The 20,143-nt window shown below is 37.8% G+C and overlaps 1 protein-coding gene and 1 long non-coding RNA gene across 12 annotated transcripts; both read left to right on the forward strand.

Annotated features, from left to right (window-relative positions):
* Nucleotides 1–146: 146 nt before the first annotated feature.
* LOC124222503 (uncharacterized) lies at nucleotides 147–6,669 on the forward strand. Of its 2 annotated transcripts, XR_006884021.2 has the most exons (6): nucleotides 147–479; nucleotides 2,345–2,614; nucleotides 2,965–3,083; nucleotides 3,316–3,449; nucleotides 5,211–5,333; nucleotides 6,320–6,669. It is a non-coding gene; the product is annotated as an uncharacterized lncRNA (long non-coding RNA). The 2 variants fall into 2 exon arrangements; XR_006884022.2 differs by lacking the exon at nucleotides 3,316–3,449.
* A 1,595-nt stretch (nucleotides 6,670–8,264) lies between these two features.
* On the forward strand, nucleotides 8,265–17,047 carry cmb (combover). 10 transcript variants are annotated; one of them, XM_046633533.2, is made up of 18 exons: nucleotides 8,268–9,403; nucleotides 9,967–10,072; nucleotides 10,302–10,435; nucleotides 10,517–10,615; nucleotides 10,706–10,819; nucleotides 10,881–10,988; nucleotides 11,082–11,456; nucleotides 11,538–11,813; nucleotides 11,998–12,246; nucleotides 12,340–12,466; nucleotides 12,559–12,702; nucleotides 12,809–13,286; nucleotides 14,227–14,370; nucleotides 14,828–15,124; nucleotides 15,321–15,495; nucleotides 15,671–15,862; nucleotides 16,532–16,648; nucleotides 16,707–17,047. In XM_046633533.2, exons 1-18 carry the CDS (start codon nucleotides 9,251–9,253, stop codon nucleotides 16,893–16,895), a joined length of 3,477 nt encoding a protein of 1,158 aa, XP_046489489.1. In that variant the 5' UTR covers nucleotides 8,268–9,250; the 3' UTR covers nucleotides 16,896–17,047. The 10 variants fall into 10 exon arrangements, with proteins under 10 accessions (XP_046489495.1, XP_046489489.1, XP_046489486.1 ...); XM_046633530.2 differs by having other exon boundaries at nucleotides 8,272–9,403; nucleotides 12,334–12,466; XM_046633532.2 differs by having other exon boundaries at nucleotides 8,273–9,403; nucleotides 12,334–12,466; nucleotides 16,710–17,047.
* The last annotated feature ends 3,096 nt before the right edge of the window (nucleotides 17,048–20,143 follow it).

The raw sequence follows: 20,143 nt of genomic DNA on the forward strand, positions 1-20,143 counted from the left end.
CGTATCGTTCATCTTCCACAAAATATGCTGTATAAATAGTATCTGACCAAACACATACTTTACGATATCCATCACATACCTACTTGTAGCTATTCGTAGAAATAACGTCACGTTTCGCGACTGTTCAGCTTCAGCGCACGGATTGGTATCAAAGCGCCCGAGTCAAAGATGAAATCATAAATCATAATACTTGTTGCGGGTGTGCGAATACAGTTCAATCGTAAGGGCTGTATCCTAACGGAAATATTTTATTTCTTGTTTTCAGTTTCGATTTTTGGATATTAGGATACTCGGTGTAAGATTGATGTCTGATTAATTGAGAAGTGCAGTGAGTTCGCTTATCGTTACTGTTTGGTAGTTAAATTCTTTCGTCTTATCGGAATACAAGATTCGTAAACATCATAATTCTACATGTAGTAGGAAGGCTGCTAATGGTTCATGGAGGAGGATATTGTATTTAGCATTGGCTAAAAAATTTTGTAAGTAGGAGAGTACAAAACGCTATATACATGCATCGTTTAATTGAACACGAATGGTCGTGTACCAAATTCTGGGAACATTGATAGAAAATTTCGAGTATCATGATTTTTTTCGAACTACAGACCAAAACGATTTTGTAACCGAAAGTTGACAAATAGTAAATATTGTGTCGTATTTCCATTGAATAGGTGATTTTCTTTCCTAAACTTCAGTCTAATCGATCTGGCCGTTTATTCGGAATTCAGGATACAATATTTTCTGCACACACACACACGCGCGCGCGCTCCACATGCTAGAAAATGCTAGACAACGGTTGTGTTAATAATGAAATGTGTTTTGAAATAGCGAATATTTTTGTTGCGAGCAGACTTTTTTTCGCCATGACGATACAATGTCACTCCGTTTTACAGACATCCGGGGTGCCTAAGATTATATGTATGTAGAAGTAATTTGATGAAGCAACAATGCTATTCTTAGCATACTGTTATTTGGCGATCGTAGGTGTGCGATTGCGTTCTTGCAATAATCTACAAACGTCTGACAAATTGCCGCTATGTATTATGCGAGGTGTAGTTACACATATAATTCACAAACTTTCACATTTCATATCAAATTTTGACCAGATTGGAACTAGCTGATTAATTAAATTACAGTACTGATTAACTAAAGAATAGTGAAAAAGCAAATTTCAGAGTAACTGAAATATAACATCAAATTATCATTTGTATAAACGAAAAAAGAAACGACTTTACCTTTGGCTATTTTCATTTTGCAACCATGTTTTCTACAGATCAACTCAATGCGATGTAATTGGACTATTATACCAAATCCAACCAATGAATTTTTTTTAGCTCCAAGCTTATTACAATTCTACTAGCGTTACCGTATTTCAAAATATGAGGTTTTAGTTTAATTCACACAAGAACAAAACTGTAATTCGATAAAATGTACACCGTCGGTAGTTAACCGGTAAAAGTAGTTTTTGGGGTAATGACTTAAATACCTCCATCTTTAATGATACCAATTCATTTTTTGGTATTACATATTCATTTCCTCGTTTAATGCAAATTCAATACATTTTGCCTAATGTTGGAAATCAATTCACAAAAATCAGCAAACGACCAATAATCGATTGCGATAAAAATGTATTGAATTTGAATTAAATGAGAGTCTTGAATATGTAGAGTTAACGAAAACTCGTTTATTTTAACTTATACACAAAGCCTACACATATGAGATAAATTACTTTATGAAATTTGTACACTCGTTAAAAGACTCAATCACCCATTCTGAAAATTTTTAAAAACATAACAAGATAAAAAAAAATCTGTAATATCAATTCATAGTTAATTATAATATAATGAATTATAGATATGTGTACGGCACCTATGTGGAAAATTTTATCCTAGATTCGGATTCAATGACGCGAAAAGTCTTTAGTTACTCAACCACAACCATGGATCGTTCTAGTATGAACATGTGATTATTTCGGACGCGCCCACATGTGAATTCATATACTTGTAATAAAAAAGTGATACCATTTTCTTTTATCTTATTGGACACCAAAATAATTGGAAGCTGCATTGGACATAGACCGATTGGACACAGAGATTTATTGAACACAGCCCGATTGGAGATCAAGATTTCTTCGACACAGTCCCCAATTGGACACGCAGAATTATTGGACACAAGCGGTGTTACGGACCCGATCCTATCGGGTCCGAAAGATTAAAAATATATTTAGATGCTCGATTAAAACCAAAATTATCGGACGAGAAAGTCTTATTTTTTAAACGAAAGATTCTTCTTTTTGAAGTTTATGTCCAATAAATCTGGTGTCCCATAGAACTTTGATTTATTTTAGGTGTCCAATAACGCTGGTGTTCAATAGGCTGGTATCCAAACGGGGTTCACCCTTCCGACTAAACACCTTCATCTATTTAAGTCTCGACTGCTCGTCGAAATGAACTGGGCATGGTAACCAACTACGTAAGACAGCCCGATGTTTACCGAATTGCCGTCATTCGTAGCATCAGGCGAAAGGAAGCCGCGAGCGAAGACGTAACAGTAGCTATAAACGATAATGCCCTGGATTACACAGCCCATTGGAGATTCACTTGTACTAATTTTAAAGGTAGTAATATCGTTGACTGAAGATATATGTAAAGGTAATATCAGACTATACTATGTATAGATATCACGGGTTATAATCTTTAGCGTTAAAGAATTCCGGTATTCTACATAACTTCATGTTCTTTGATACAAATTGCTCACCCAAATTCTTCCATTATAAAGCACAGTCGAAATTTAAACCGATCTCATTCGGTTGTTTATCCTGTAACCAAAAAATTGGAATGAGATAACTCCGCCGATAAGGGAAAGATCGGTATATGGTCTTAGACTGATTCACATTTACGGGTAAGATAACTAAGAAAACAACTCGCCGCGAGCATTCATTAAAAATGGTCCTGTTGTTGATTGAAGAACGGTCTTGAATACACGTCTGGAAACGATCCTAATCTTCAGATGGTGAGGGAGGCCCTCATTTTGAGGTCAACTTGGTAGTTTCATCAATGGCCACGCGGATCACCACGTATGCAAGGGTATGATATACTGTATTCATCTATTTTAATATTTCACAATAAAATTTGGAACTAACAACGGTTATCTTATACAAAATATACAAAGAATTATGTAATCGGATAAAGTGTAGACTTTTTCTAACGATCTGTCCAAAAGAGATAGAATTATTGGTACAATACAGGGAACGTTGATTGCAGTCATTGACTGACGACTATAAAGACAGTTACCCCTGGGTAAATTTTTGTGCATCAGTTTTCGGCGGGCAAGTGGGCCCAGGTGGGCCTGGGAGCGTAGGAGGTTTCTGCTCTACCGACTCTACCTAACGGTCTTGTACCGACATTCGTAGCAGCGTAGTAGTGTCGGTATGGAAGCTTGAGATTGAGACGGTACGAAGTGAGTACGTAAAACTACGTACTGATTGTAAATGTTAGTACCATATCTTTATCGACACAGTCATTATTTTATTCCAATAATACGGATATGCCTTTTCGTTCCATTTGCCCGCAAATTTGGCATTAGGTGTCTGTTTTCAGACCGGATAATGTTTGTTTTTAAGTGCCAGCTCAGAAACCTTATCCGGTCTGAAAACAGACGCTTAATGCCGAATTTGCGGGCAAATGGAACGAAAAATAGAAAACGCGGCTCGCACCGTAAAGAGGTCGAGCAGGACTTGCGTTTTACCGGGCTCGCCTTCGGCTCGCCCGGTAAAATCGTATGCCCTGCAGCGACCTCTTTTCGGCGCTTGCCACGTAATATACTATTTCAATGTGACATAATTTTCCTAAAATCGCTTGCCCTCATTTCTCTGTATTCGACCAAAATGTCTTGCAGAATTGAATACAACGAATTTATTTGAGACATGAAAAATTGTCATAATTATCGAAATAATTATATTTGTTACAAACATTATATAAAAACAACAGTTTCGATTCCTGGCTCGGTCGTTAATTTTTCAAATGACCAAAAATTTTCGAATTTACATTCGCTAGCATTTTTCTTCTCGCTAAAATTGATATGACGTATTTTTATATCACTTCATAGACGGCCGGAACCGTCTTACGTGGCTTTTTAGTCCAGGGCATTTGCATCAAAATCAGCCGGAATAAAGAAATTTTTGGTGACAGCAGATATCGAGATGCGGTTTTCTGCATTGTGTTCAGGAAGGTCCCAGGAAAAAAGTCTATATCATCTGGTGGGGCCATTTTTCGAAATTGCATTCTGGGCCAATAAATGCACTTTGCAATTGCATAATTACTTGTAATATTATGAGAACGACTGGAAACTCGGAAAAATCGCTCGGAAATCGTTACTCGTGGGTTTTCGGGGATGCCGAATTCAACTCTGGCATTAGAATTATCGGGCTGTATAAATTATAAACGTTTTAATTTAATCTTGAATCATATTACATATATTATAAACAATTGCTTCCGGTTGCTCTACGGGAAAAGGTAATGGAGAAAATGAAAAATCACAAATGATGAAAATAACATTTTATTTAAATGATAAATCGTAGGAGTTTCTATTAATATTGAATTTGGCATCCCCAAAAACCCCCGAGTAACGATTTTCGTTTGTTTTCATGGACGCTGAAATCCCCTCCCGGCACGACCGAATCATTCTAACGCCAGAATTGAATTCAGCATCCCCAAGAACCCCCGAGTAACGATTTCCGAGCGATTTTTCAGAGTTTCCAGTCGTTCTCATAATATTTCAAGTAATTATGCAATTGAAAAATGCATTTATTGGCCCAGAATACATTTTTCGAAAAATGGCCCCACCAGACGATATAGACTTTTTTCCTGGGACCTTCCTGAACACAATGCAGAAAACCGCATCTCGATATCTGCCGTTTCCAAAAATTTCCGATTTATTTCCTATCTTCCCTGGACTATTTAACAAGTAGTGTCATATACTTGGTAAACATGTCACATACATACGAAGATCTACAATTGTGCTTTTTGAGACGAATTTCATAAAATATACTTATTATTAGTTCCTTATTCATTTGAATTGTATGATATAAGAGATCATGCAATAGATTGTGACGTAAATACTTGAAACTTATAATTGTGATTACTGTTTTGTATATTGATGACGTACTTGTGTTGTCAGTTATTAGCTACTCGTTTGCTCACGACCATTTTCAGGGGACGCAACGAGGAGGTCAACTAACATTGCCCCGCATACGTCGATCAGCTCGATCATCCCCGTGAGGAGACGCGAAACCGCGACTTGGTCGATCAGCAAAAATAACTGAAATTCGGAATCAGGTAGGGGGGGGATTTATATTTTATATTATAATTAATAACTCCTATCAATGTAGCTAATTCCAATTTTAAATCGCGAATATCTCGAGAACGGTGATGAATACGGCAAAAATAGCAATAATTCGGGGTCAAGTGGTGGGGGACATTCATTTTTAATATTATAATTAATAACTCCTATTAATTTAGCTAATTACAATCTTGAATCGCGAATATCTCGAGAACGGTGATAGATACGGCAAAAATAGCGAAAATTCGCGATCACCTGGATGGGGGACATGACTTTTTCTATTATAATTAACAATTCCTAATAATTTAGAAAACTCCTAAGGTGCAAATTCACCAATATTGTCGGGAAATGGAAAAATTACTCGGAAGTCTCTGCTTAAATATGTGAAAAACAAAACAGAACATTTGGATTAATTCAGGAAGTTGCTTTCTTAGTTTTCAATATAATCATCACTGTTGTCCAGTTCTTATAATATTATATAGCGTGTTATGCAAGAACAAAAGTTTGGCTTAACATGTAGCACCTTGGATTATCAATCAATAATTAAAATAAGTATTGTTACCTCGACGCGGGGCTGCTCCACACTTCCACATGTAGTAGTTCTTGTAGCATCTCATGTTTATTGGTGAAACGACGCACTTGTCAGGTCATTTAGATCTTCACTAATCACTTGTAATCCAAAAATCCGCACTGCAATAACACTCGATTCTACACTCACTTTTTGTACTGTTGCTGTCTGTTTGAACCGACTGAATAAACTTGCTAACAATGCAACTGCGTATTTGCCGAAAATCAGCCAAAGAAATAATAAAATTGACACTCGACTCACCGAAACAAAAGTAGACTTCACTGAAATCTGAAGTTATACAAAACAATGGAAACTAGAGACACGAAATTCACTTTCACCGTTCATAGAATGTTTTTATCTCAGTAACTCGGACTTTCTTCAGGCTACGCACTGACCCTGGTGTATCATTCACAGATGAATATGGTGAAAACACACTGATTGAACAAACAACGCGACATAACTTGATCAACACGGTTTGAATGTTGAACTGATACTGATAACACGTGATTCCGCTCCGATTGCTCGGAAACGACTGATGCCGCACGGCGCTCAGAAGAGTCTGATATCAATTCTCTGAATGACGGAAGATAATAATTCTCCCTCCCTCTTTCTTACTCTTCCCATGGGGTGGGGGTAGATTCGATTCGATAGCGAAAGTTTATAAATTTCCAGAGACCATTCTTCCTGCTGCACGGAAAATTAAAAAACGTATAAAGCAGATACATATAGCAAAATATTATGTGTATGTACTATTTTAATAATAGAATTGGAAAAATTTGTCACATTTATAATGAAATTACAAACATTTCAATATGTGAAGCCTGTTATAGTATAATAAAAATTATAAAGGCCCTTTAATAAGTTCACCTTTTTGTTACAAGTTCACGTAAAAGTCATGATTCTAAAATAACGTGAACAAACTATTAGTGTTCCTTTAATACGACAAAAACATTGACGTCGTCGGTAATGTAGTTTTTTACGAAATTTCTACACCATTGCGGTCATGCTGTGATCGGTCATGTATTTAAATCACATTGACGTGCTGCGCGATCACACATGACGATTTGGAATACGGATATCAATTATATCTCCCTATGCGATCAGTATTGATCGATTCTGTTTATAACACTGTAATTTACGTAACAAAAGGTGAGCAAAATTGTTGGTATGCTTAGAGTACAAAATGTGGAAGTACAATCCAACTTCCACGGTATTATAAACTTGTTGATAGTTCCATATTCTCAAATCTATACAAATATCAACATCTGAATTAGTAATTTCAATTGTTATTCTGTCACAGGGGTCACCATCTCAAAAACGGAAAGAGATACGGCAGAACTAACTGAATTTTAGCGGATTTAATAAAGAGGGAAGTATATGATGCAGATCAGAAAGCCGCCATAATCATAATCCAGGATTCGGATGTTCAATGACGAATATCTCGAGAACGGTGATAGATACCGAAAAAATAGCCAAAATTTAGAATCGGGGGGGGGATTTATATAAGTACGCACAAGCTAAATATTGACTGCCGCTGGAACACCGCAGAGGGCGCAAGCGCGCGACGAATTTTGGTTGTCACACCAAAGCCCACAAGGGTAACTGTCTTTATAGTCTTCAGTCAACGATGCAGTGCACGTTCCATCCATATAGATATAAGAAGTTCCATCTTGAGTATAGTTCGGTGCAAGAAGGCTAGAGACAGGAGAACGAACTCGGGTCGTGGGGGTAGTCCCATATATGACCGCCGCCTGGCGTCGCTGCTAACCGTAGCGTACATGCGCAGTTTGGTACTGCGCAGTCAAGTAATTCGAGTTCCCCCGTGGTCTAAAAACAGAATGAATGTAAAGATGCGCAGTATCGGATTGCGCATGTACCCTACGGTTAGCAGTGACGCCAGGCGGCGGTCATATATGGGGCCACTTCAAACTCACATTACAATAGGAGTTCGGTCTCCTGTTCTCTAGCCTTCTTGGATCGGTGGTTGATGGATGGTTTTCATAACACTCTTACCTATCAGCGCTTTAGCGGCCAAAGTATGAACGCCAAAGCTAGCTTCAAAATGAGGGCCTCCCCACCGCCGACCGTCTCCAGTCGTATGTAGAACCCACGTGTATATATATATCAGTGGTAGAACCCTGTATACAAAACCGTGACTAAGGATCACGGTCTTACATACAGGTCTGGTAACTCCGGCACTTTTGAGTGGTAGGGGGTGTCACCGTTAGTGAGGCACACGGTCTTGTTTCATATCTATCCGCTAGGGGCGCTATTGGCCCGGAGTATGATGGATACAGATATATACCGATAAGATAACCTGGTCATCGAAGTTTTTGACAGTTCATAACTCAGTGTAAAGTGTGTAAACGGTGTAAAAAACCGATTCATCCGCGTTGAGAAATGCCGGAAGCCTGCATCGTCTCGAACTGCTGGAAAACGTTCAAGAACGACAGTGGAAAGTGTTCCGTGTTTAAAGTTCCACAGGATGAAGAATTGCGTCAAAAATGGGACACAAAGATCTACACAAGATCTCAAACTATCTCAAAAGTTGTGAGCCCTCGCTTGATGTTTAAGGATTTTATTGACTTAAACATTTGAGGATTCCGTTAAAATAAAACAATTATCACGCCCGCCATGGAATGCTAGTAAACATCTCGATCATTTTTTATTCGCATCTTTCTTCATTTTTGAGTGTTATTCGGGATTGTTGATTCCGAAAAAATCAGCTGTTCGGATCTGATTTATGATTGGCTCACCCCGAGGGGGCAGCGCTGCAGACGGTGAAGACGAGAACCACGGTTTTGCCTCATTATCTGAGTCATTCCCCACCCTACTAGTTTCCGGACCTGTATGTAAGACCGTGCTAAAGATATAACAGAGATCCAGTAGTGGATATCGCTGTTCTTCTGTCAAAATGGATGAGTTAAGTGTTTTGTTTAGTGGTTAAACTGATGAAGCTATGTGACAAAACGATATTTATTTATAGTTTTCGTCCGCAAGGGACGTCAATAGCGAATACCGTTTTGACATTAATGACGGTTATCGAATAATTACATTACTGCAGTATTAAATGAAGGCGCAGTACACAGAAAGTGCACGCTGACATCTAGTGAAAATAACCAAATATATCTACACAAGTGCGCACACTGCATACACATATTCATATACATTAGTTCATAAACAACAGAAATAAAAACGTCATTGACAAGTACTTTTGACCCCTCATTCCTACCAGTTTAAATAATTTATAATAATAGTTATTTGAAGAATAACTAGAGACTATCACGTTTTTACTTATTGACGTATAACCGAATCGAAAAGGATAATAAAAAAAATTAATAAAACATGTCACCCGGTATAAATGATCGCCCACGTTACACAGGTACCGTCCCAAAAAGTAATCGTAGAAATGATAGAAATCGAGAAAGATCCAACAGTAATCAGGTAATGATTGGGCCAACTGATCCGAGGGATGTTTCACACCAACCAAATAATCTGGTAAGCTGAAATCAGTCATTTCAATCTGCATTCTCTTTCTGATAATGTTGAAAAAATACCTATGAATCAAATGCCATTATTATTCACTGTATATCAAAGTAGATTTGAATACAAGGCGAACTTTTGACATGCGCGTGAGCTTCACAATGGATTTCATACTACACTACATGAATAATTTCCTTAATTAATTAATCATAACATAAAAATTATTTTTTACATCAAGACTCACACCTGAATCATTTATCATTTTTGTTAAGCGCATCACACAGTATGTTCAGTATAACGGGTGGTAAACTTTCACATTAGATTCAAGATCTGTCTATAAATAGGGTATGAAGAGGCGGGGAGTTTTTTGCGCTAAGAATATACATTGCCGACACATAAATGTAGTCAAGCTTGTATTCTCAGCTGCAAAGCCACCACGGTTTAGATATCTTCAGTCAATCCAATCAATCGGGCCTCAAAAAGGAAAAATAATCTTTTATTATAGGTGTTTTTACATTTTCCAATTCTTGTTAATCCTGAAATTTCATGTCATTTATTCATTCGTACATTTGTTGCAGCTCGAGTGGCATCTGGTAACTGATCCACACAGGTCGGAAAAAAATAGTAATACTCGACCCACCTCATCCACACCTTCCATTAGCTACCAGGACCTCGCAGACTTCGGTATTGATTTCACATTGCTATAATTAAGAAGTTACGGATGCAAAAATTCTTAATTCTACTCGTGGGAAATTATCCTTTTATAAAAATGATCAATTTATTTGAAAAATATTAAGATAAATTTCAATTTGCTAATACTATTCTTGTGTCTGTGGTTATCATAGTACAAGCTGATCTCAAAGTCTGTTTTACAGTGCTTCATGTTGATTGACATATTTGAAAATAACTTTAGATTGCAGTAGCCAACAGCGTAACCACATAGGCGAAGATCGTTCTCAGTGGCATAGAATGGCACCACCAGACTCTCACACCCAATCACCACCACCGCAGTTACAGGCGAACAAGCCTACAAATGTAGATAAAATGGTAGAATATTTTGGTTTCAATGAAAAAAAATATCATTGATTGGCTGTTCGTAATAATATCAGAACATTTCAATTTTAACAGCCAGACAGAGGACAAGTCGAAAGTCGACTTAATCAAATCAAGGACTACATTCGGGTGACTTCTACAATGATGGATTCATTGAGTCAATCCAGTGACCCTGTAAGTAAATCAGTTTTGTTCATCCATTTATTACTACATTGCAATTTTCCTGATGTAAACGGATGATACTTGAGTTGGTTGTTGATTTAGCGCGCAGTTATGCAACATGACAAGTTGTCTAAAATGGTGGAGGATCTTTATGACAGTGAAAAAAAATTGACCAATCTTCTAGAGACTTATCAAAATCGGGGAATTCCTGATGAGGTTGTTAATACATTACTTGTGTGATGATCTGTTGTTTACTAAAACTTGCATGCAATTTTAGTCTGGTGATCATCCAGTACAGCAGTCCGACCAGATGAGACGATTCAGTGATTTAATGGATGTTCTAACTTTACAAGAACGATGCATCTTGACTAACCCTAACTGCATGGTGCGTTATACTTTCATAACTCAACATAAAACTTATAGTTTGGGTGCATCAAATCAATTTCAATAGATTTAAATTGTGGTTTACTCGATTCAGAATGGTGAAATTGACGAACACGGAGATGGCGGCAGAGAAGCTCAGCTCCAACGCAAGGTAGAAGAAACTCAAAGGAAGCTTGCCCAGCTTCAGGAACAAGAAGCTTCTCTTTTAGGAATGCATTTGCGAGCTAAAGAAAGATTGAATGCAGCACGTCAAGCCCAACAAGTATTTTTGCAACAAGGTGAACAGGGTAATTCTGCCTGGGAAGGACCAGATAGGCGACTGCATCAAGGGCAATCAAACGCCGATGAACTGGAGTCCGAACACGCTGCACTGAGGGGAAAATTGGTCCAGTTACAAAATAAGAAAAAAAGAATGGATCATCTCGTCGCAGAGTTGCAAGCTGTGGACACTTTTGATAGAGGCAGCTGTGTTAGTATAAGATCATTGGTACCTAATCATTTCAAATCTACTCATTAGTTAATCACATCAATTTTTGTATCTTGGTTGCAGAGCTCTGAAGGTTCACGCGCACCGGGAAGAGATAAAGTTGCCGAATTGGATGCAATGAAAGCACAGTTGGCACGCCTTAAGGCTCTGATGGAAGATGCTACACGAGATCGACATCCATCAGAATCTGAAGTCGAACCGGAAGCCGATGAAGAAGTCAGAGTAGAAGTGTCTGCTAATAGTTCTCGTAATTCGATAGATCGGCAGAGTGAGCCTGATGATTTGTCGAGAAGGAAGGCTGGTAACTTTGGAGATGCGCCCTCGGTCGACCAAGTTCAAGTACGTCGCTCGACTAAATTTTTGTTAAGTTTCATACATCATGAAACGTGAAACTCACACTCCAGCTGAAAAGTTACTATACAAAGTTTACTATACTTCATGTGCAACTTATGAATTTCTTCCATCTACGTTTTAAAAAACGAAAGATTTTGAAAAAACATAATTTAGTCTTTTCGATTGACAGGCTGTGACCAGGGAACTCAAAGAACAGTCCGTGTTACTGCAGGCAGCTCGTGCTGAATTGCAACGCCTGAAGCAAACGACTCCTACACCCGTCATTACCTCATCAACTCCACCCCCTTCTCTTCTTGGACTGAATTTATCTGAGAAGAAACAGAGTAACAACAATACTAATAGCAGCAGTAATGATGAACGTTGTGAAATGCAATTTGCACAAGCAAAGAGACGTCAGCTGGAAGACTTGATGAGAAAGGTCTGGAGTAGATTTTATACCTATTACCTAGTGCTCAGTAAAATATGAATAGTTTTCTTTTTTTTACAAAAATATACTTTGACACAGGAACAGGTACACTCATCTAGCGTGAATCAAGATGTTGGTAGAGGAGATTGGGGTGGTGTTAGAGAAACCAATTCACAGCTTAGTCACACTAGCGTTGCAGCAAACTTGTGGCCTTTGCCGAATCCTGCCACAGGTTAGCAACGAATATATAGTAACTACGAAGATAAAATCAATTTATAATGTTCATAAATTTGGTTCCCCTTCATTACTCTTATTTCCTTACAGGGGAATCTAACGAACAAAGTGTAGATGGTGCGTCGATTTCGGAAAATTTATTAGATGTTGGGCCTAATGGTAATGCTACGGCGGCAAATGGTAATTGGTGGGGTGTTCCCCCACCAATTGGAATGGTCGAGCAGCCTCCACAAGGTGAGCTTAAAATCTACTTCATCTCCCAATTCACATTTTTGAAGCTAAGAAATGAAAATCAAATTGTATTGCAAAATTAAGAATCGACGGATTGAATACTGTCTAGCAGGAGTGGTGGGTATGGCTGAATATTATAGACAGCTGTTATTGGGCTCTCAAGCACAACAATTACAAATGATGGGAATGACTATGCAGCAATGCTGCCAATTACTGTGGGCTCAACAACGAGAATTACAATCAATGCGAGCAGCAATTATTCAACTACAATTACAGCTACGACAACCACAGCAGCTACAACAGCAACAACAACATCAACAGCTACAAGGACGGGCCAATAACAATTATAGTAATGTGGGAAATGCTGAAGAGTATTCCAATCTTAACCGTGTCGTGCAACACAATGGGAGTTCATTGGACGCTACGTTGCCACCGAGCTCATCACTCCCTAATCTTGTTGCTTTACCCACACCTACGCCCACACCGGTACCCGTTCCTATACCCAATCCTCCACACCAACAACAACAGTTGAACAACCAAGTTCCACCAGGAAATAGAGCCAACAACTATTGGGACAACTTTCGAAGGTAATTCGTGAAAGTCTTAATGTAGGTTTATAAAGTTATAGTCATGTTTCGATGTTAGTACCAAACTATTCATTTGCTTCGTTTCAATCTCTTAACTCTTCGTATGAATGTTCGATGACCATTTTATTTAATTCATGGTGAACTGGCTGCGCGTCTTTCTGTAGATGTTGATTTTTTTTTTTTACATATTACTCTATTTAGTATTTCATCATTTTTTCAATTTCAATTTGATAAGGTACCTATTTTCTTTAAGTTTTTCAATTTTTATTTCACGTGCATTATTGTTAAAAATTGAGAGACACCCTACAAGTTCATATCCCCAGTTTAAACACAAATGTTAGTTGAGTGTTTTTGGTAAACGCTCTTTTTAACTTCTTGTTAAGTACCTGATTACCGATTGCTCATTTTTTTCAAAATTCTCAACTGCATACAGAACGTATCAATTTAATTTCGAACGCCAGAGTAGAATTAAAATATTGTACAGCTCCGACGAATATATATAAAATAAAATCATGTTTTGTGTATTCATTTTCGTGTATTTCTATTTACTCGTAACCCCTGTTAAATCATGTTCTCAAGCATTGCTTGTAATATCAAAAATTGAAAGAGTTTCTCTTTAAAAGGCCCTAGGTAGGTTTACATTATACACCTCTTGCCTTACTTTATTGAAACAGCTTAATTGGTGTGTTTTACATTTGATTTTCACTGTAATCACTAACATTAAATTCGTTATGTCACCCTTTTCTTGAAATTAGACTGCACAGCAAAAGTTGTAGCAATATCTTGAAAGATTGATTAACTATTTAAAAGTGTTCCATCTAACAGTTCATCACAATTAATTAGTTCAATTAGTAGTCCCTTTCATATATTTTTGAATAACAGATTTTGAATATTAATGTTTTACGCATGAGATTTGGGTTTGCCGATTGTTCCCTTTCAGTTACTCGAGGCAAAACTTACTCTCTGTGAATGGAAAAACTGCATCGGACCGCAACCCACATACAACCGCAAGTACTCCAACCACAAACACTGTGTCTTCTGCATCAGGTACTGCGTCTGGTGGGGGAAACAACACTGGACTCACGTATGCACAACTTATCAATGCATTATTCATCAAATTAAATCTTGTACTTAGTTGTTCATGGAAGAAGTGGGGAGTTTTTGGGTCAGATCGACTAAATTTTAGACCACCACTATCGATTTGGTTAAAATTAGCGTGATTATTATCTGTTTGAGTTAGGATAAGTCTGTTAAGATTAATTAAGAATAATCCATATTAGTACGAAATGTTAATTTGCTACCAAGGTGTGGTAAATTGAATAGGTCTACTAAAAAAAATTCTATTATTAGAATAAAACTAGTTACCTAGATAATAATAATCTTAATGTATACAAATAGCATACCAACTGGTTTCAACTGAATTAGTGACGGTAGTCCAAAATAAAAGCGGTTGGACTCAAAACTGATAACATATGAAAATGGAAGATTTGAATCTTTGAGTTCACAAAATATCCGATTTATGAAATTATGTTGACTTACAGTAACATTGGATTTAGGTCTAGGAAAGACAAGCGCAATAGGGAGCATGGATTGGAGAATTTGACATTACCAACATTGTTATCGGCTGAGATGCAGTACCCACAAAATCTTCAGCTGCAGTCTAATTTTCAACAGCAAGAAGTTGTTAATTCAAGGAGCAGCTTAAATAATGTCTTAGCCAATGATATGACCTTACAACAGTCGCATCATGTGGACAACTTTTTTGATGAACAACAGTTGGCTTGCACTCGATCAGTATCCGCAAATAACGATGGTCAGGTTTGTCTGCGTCAGCTTAGGTAAGATTGTTATTCCAACAGATGATTAACCTACTAATATCTTAAAGAAAAACTACCGTTAATATCATGTAACGAAGAATGTTTAGTAATTCTTAGCGCTAAATTAAAAGTCTTCATTCAAAACGCTTCATTTATAATACCAAAGTATTTTACCAAAAGGTCGCAGAACCCTTGAATCATAATTATTCTGATACAGCAATGAAATGAGCGACGCAGTGTCATCGCTAGTAACTGTGAATACTTCAAGACCTGGCTACCTCGTTCGGGTGCTGAGGGAGGTTAAAATTATTTGTGAAGATCACAGGTTGCGTCCTCGTCTCTTGCGTTCACTGAGGGCTCTGCGGGATTCACATTCATCCAATAATCCCTTGGTAATCGAAATTATCATACAGTTGATAATCATTTTCTCAAAATAATAACAATTAAAGGATCAGCTTTTACTCGTATTTTGAAAATAAATTTTAATTGGTTCTAAAATTTGTTAGCGTTACTCAACTCAAATGTTTAAGATCTACTTATTAATCCGATAAAATTTGTTTTGCCTAGGTTGACTGGTTACAAAATGAAACAACTGATCAGACAGCCAGTGAAAGTTGTCAATCTAGTGATGAAGATTCTGATACGGGTACCCTCAATAATACAGTAGGAAATGCAGTGAACCAAGCAGTTGGTGCTTTGTCACTACCCCCACCTCCGTTACCTCCACCACCATTGTCTATGACGTTACCACTTTTGCCGGTAAAATCAGGTTTAGAAAATTTGGTGATGAAAGCAGTAGATATAATACTAAGACCTAAAAATTCTGTCAACTTTGCTGATATACTACATCTCTGTCATTCTACCAGAGACAATATTTATATCAAAACACATAGTCACTTGGACTTGGTAACGCTTCGGGGTGACCACTAAATCTCCATCACGAAATTCCCTGACTTTTCCAGGTTTGCCAAACAAAAATTTGATAATTTTTCCTGACCAATTCGGATAAATTGGTTATAGCAAATTGATAAAAATATACGTTTTTTTACGTATCATTTTTTTATGAAAGTACGAACTGTCACTTGAGTCGCACTGTCCCATCTGGTCGATGCGCACAATCGTTTGTATTTAGGAATATTCAAAGTTTGAAAAGAATTTTTCCAGCGATGGTAAAAAAATTTGTGTTCGATCTAATTTATCTAAAGCTTGCAAAAATTGTGCAACATATTTGTATGAAAAAAAATATAGGAAACGATTCCCTGACGCCGCAAAAACCCCTGAAATTTCCCTGACTATTTCGGAATTTCCGAATTCTATGTCATTTCCAGATTTTCTAGAATTCCCTGACCAGTGGCCACCCTGCGCTTACATCAGAAGAAAATAAATTTTATCGCAGATAATAAGGAACAATTCTTTCACATCTTACAGGGAGGATTTCAACCAGAAGGTGTAGGCATTAATGCGTCAGCATCTGTAACACCGGGTTACAATGAAGACTTGGCGGAAGCTGATCAATCGCGACCCGAAACTTCTCACAATCCCCAGGTACCTTTCTATTTTACATTCGTATTTTAAGTTTGATTATTACAATTGCATTTTAAAGCAGGTTGCTAGTGAAGAAAATATTGGTGAAGAAGGTGGTGGAGATGCATCAACAGCTTCTGCCAATGCTTTGATAGCTGATTTGGTAGCAGAAATGGAATATATGGAAGAAGATGGAGAAAGAAGTGACGATATTGGGCTTGATAGAGTTCCTACTCGATTATATCATCAGGCAAACGAGTCAATCTGAAATCTGGCAACTGGCTTTATTCCCGCTTACATTGACCCCATGCCCTCGGTGCTCCCACACTATTATTGAGAATTACAATCTATGTTATTGTTTAAGAGCATCCATGGTGAAGGCTATGTACGAATGAAACGATAAATACGAGTAAATAGGTGCATGGTCGTACTTTTTGTTGCCTGTACATTTGATTTGAGCAATTCGAAAAAGACTATCTAACATTGTATAACTCAATGTGCTGATTGCAAGAAATTTTTGTTTTCTAATATGGCTAAGGATTAAATTACTGTTAACATTTTGCTCAAATATTCGAGATTACCGGTTTGTCCTTGAAATATGCTTGACTAAGCGCATCGTTACCCGATTACAGTACAGAAATATAGTAAGTTCTGGTATACTCACTGCTCTCAATACACCCTAGTTTCATCAACTTTTCCAAGCCCATTATAACGTACTTGACATGAGATATGAAAACCCGCAAAACGCATTATTCTGAACAGGGAAAACATTTATAACACATGTTTGTTACATAGAAAAGTAAATATTTATTCATTTCATATATATAACTTGGTTACTTAATATCGTACCAATTGTAGTCCCATACATTGAAAATCTTGACAAGTATGAGTGGTAACGACATATTGCGTGTCAACTGGTAGTAAAAACAATTCGTGAAAAAAAACATTGAACAATTATTAAATGATTGTTAAGTGCCACAAAATTCTAAAATTCTGCTTCTTCAATTCCACTTTGTGATTGAAATCGTTGATGATGATACACCGAGCACCCATGTGTTTCTAACAACATTCTCTCGTACTCGGCGTCATCGTGGCAGTATTTCAATTTTAAATTACCATTCAATGGATTATTACATTTTTTACTATCGTGATTAACTAATTTACCATGGTTACCTGCTGCGTGGAAACAGCTATTAACCGTAGCCATTAATTCCTGTTGCTCACGATATTTCAATTCACCATTTATGCACAGTCGTGCCGATTTACAACGCATCTCGGCCAATCCACAGTCTTTGGCGTGCGTTCTACCATGGTAAGTGCAGCAGTTACCACTACCTCTGAAAAGAAATACTCTCTTATTTAGTGCCTAATTAATTGTGTCCGCCACAGAACAAACAAAAAATAAATAATGGCTGTATCATTATATCAGAATATCATAACGACGTGCAAGTATTATATTATGAAAGTTACAGTCGCTTAATAACTACATTATTACTAGTCTTAATATTAATTACTTGGGCTCATTCGATGAGTAGACCCAGCAACCTGTGGTATGCTTTACTCTACTATTGATAACGCAAGGTGTAGTTCACAAAGGATTGGAAGGCTCTCAAATTATCTTCGTCTCTCGTTCGATTCCGTTGGCCATCGTTTTTAACAATAAAAGAGAAAGAAGAAAACGCACAGAAAAACATTTTCAAAACTAAATTTGGCTGTTGGAAAAATTGTATGATCAAAAGTTGTCTGTGTAATTGATTTGTTCGTTTGTTCATTCGTTTACACTACTCGGGAATTTTAAATGGTGGATTTCGATTAAATAGGCAACTTCAACGATTAAAGGAAGATTCAAAACTATCTCGCATCAGCGGTATTTTTAGCAATCATTTTCAACACTGGCGCTCTTTGTTCCCGTAAAAAAATACACACTTCATGCCACCAGACAGACGGAAGTTTTTATGTTCTATTCGGCGAAATGAAGCCGAAATATCGTACAGGTAAACGAATGCGTATCTGTATGCGTGATAAAAGATATATTGTATATACAAACACGTATGCAGATAGGTATGTAAATGCTGATAAATATAACTTATGACACATGATTTACGTACATACATATACATATATAGCGCTCGATTATTTCGGGTATAATCCATGAAATCCATACTCAACATACGAAACAGGAAAATGGAAAATCAAAAATTATACCTTTCCGTAATCTTTTGAACTGATCCGGGTCAGCGAGCATCAGCTCTCCGTTATTGTTGCGTTTCCGGTTGTATCGGAGCGCGGCATCCTGACACGCTTGCTGTCGGTCCTGGCCGAAAGCGCCGGGTCTCGATACCGGATGATCGTGATCGTCCGAAGTATAAACAGCCGGATTAACCCCGCGCAAAGCCTCTGGAATCACGCAATAGTTATTTACGAGATCAGCGGCACGGCCTTCGTCGTCGGTTTCCATTGCACCGTGGCAGTTTCCGCTCGTCGTATCTTTCATATTCACGTCCCAGCAGCTACTACTACAATTACCCGGCTCCGGGTTCACGTTATTTTGCGGCACAAAACCGTAGTACGCATTACCCGATACGTAAGATGCACCGCTGATACCATAATACGCCTTGCTAACGGCCATCGTATTATTCTATTTGATATACAATATATTCACGAAAGAAGTATCAAAAACGGGAAACAAACCACACGCGCAATGAGACTACACGATACTAGAACTGAAGGCTCAATATTTGCACTGCTACTACCAATTACTACCTCACGACACCGTTGCCTGTGGACAACTGAACACTGATCACTGAATCGCTTGGTCGAGAACGGAGGACAACGCGTCGCGTCCATTCGCTCCTCCCTAACCCCAACGGCCGGTATTTCTTGTAAACCAGAATTGACTTATCCGTAGCGCCTGTGGTAAGTTGTACAGTTCAGGGTTGCCAGATAAATGGTACTTTAAGTCGCCAAGAGGGAGCGCACAAAGAGCCAAATGTAGCCAACCTCCCAGATAAAATAACCCCTAGGTGACAATAAAAAAAAATTTTGCTGCCGCGTGTCTCTAATGAAAATATTGGCGGGTATTAAAAGATGAAGTATTATCCAAAACGCAAAATACGAGCACTGATTTTGGGGCTGTACTCAACGTTGATTGTAGTTGATTAAATGTTTTGTCTACAGGTTATTGAAGATTTGCATATTAATTCAGTATATTTCAAAATGTGTTTACGTGGATTCAGGCTTTCCGAGCGTTCGTTCCGTAACACAAATGAATGTTGGGTCTCACGCATAGAGAACGTTTACTTGGCGCTGTTATTTGGGATTTCAAAATGCGTGTACATAAGGCATTACATTACAACGGATATAACGGATTAACACGCATTCTTAAATCCGGTATTGCTACGTCGCTTATAGTAAAACCGGAATAACAGCCGCCGTGTAAACGTACTCATAGACTGAGGCTACGTTCAACATAAGCGCGGTTGAGCGGTAACGAATCAAAATGCATGAAATATATTA

Source organism: Neodiprion pinetum, chromosome 6, assembly GCF_021155775.2.
Source record: "Neodiprion pinetum isolate iyNeoPine1 chromosome 6, iyNeoPine1.2, whole genome shotgun sequence".
NCBI classification, from domain to species: domain Eukaryota; kingdom Metazoa; phylum Arthropoda; class Insecta; order Hymenoptera; family Diprionidae; genus Neodiprion; species Neodiprion pinetum.

What these genes read in the sequence shown, in the direction of transcription:
- cmb (XM_046633530.2), top strand. Translation starts at nt 9,251, where the DNA reads ATGTCACCCGGTATAAATGATCGCCCACGTTACACAGGTACCGTCCCA. An exon ending in TGACTAACCCTAACTGCATG is followed by an intron (nt 10,989 to 11,081) that starts GTGCGTTATACT and finishes TACTCGATTCAG; the next exon opens with AATGGTGAAATTGACGAACA. An exon ending in TATTGGGACAACTTTCGAAG is followed by an intron (nt 13,287 to 14,226) that starts GTAATTCGTGAA and finishes GTTCCCTTTCAG; the next exon opens with TTACTCGAGGCAAAACTTAC.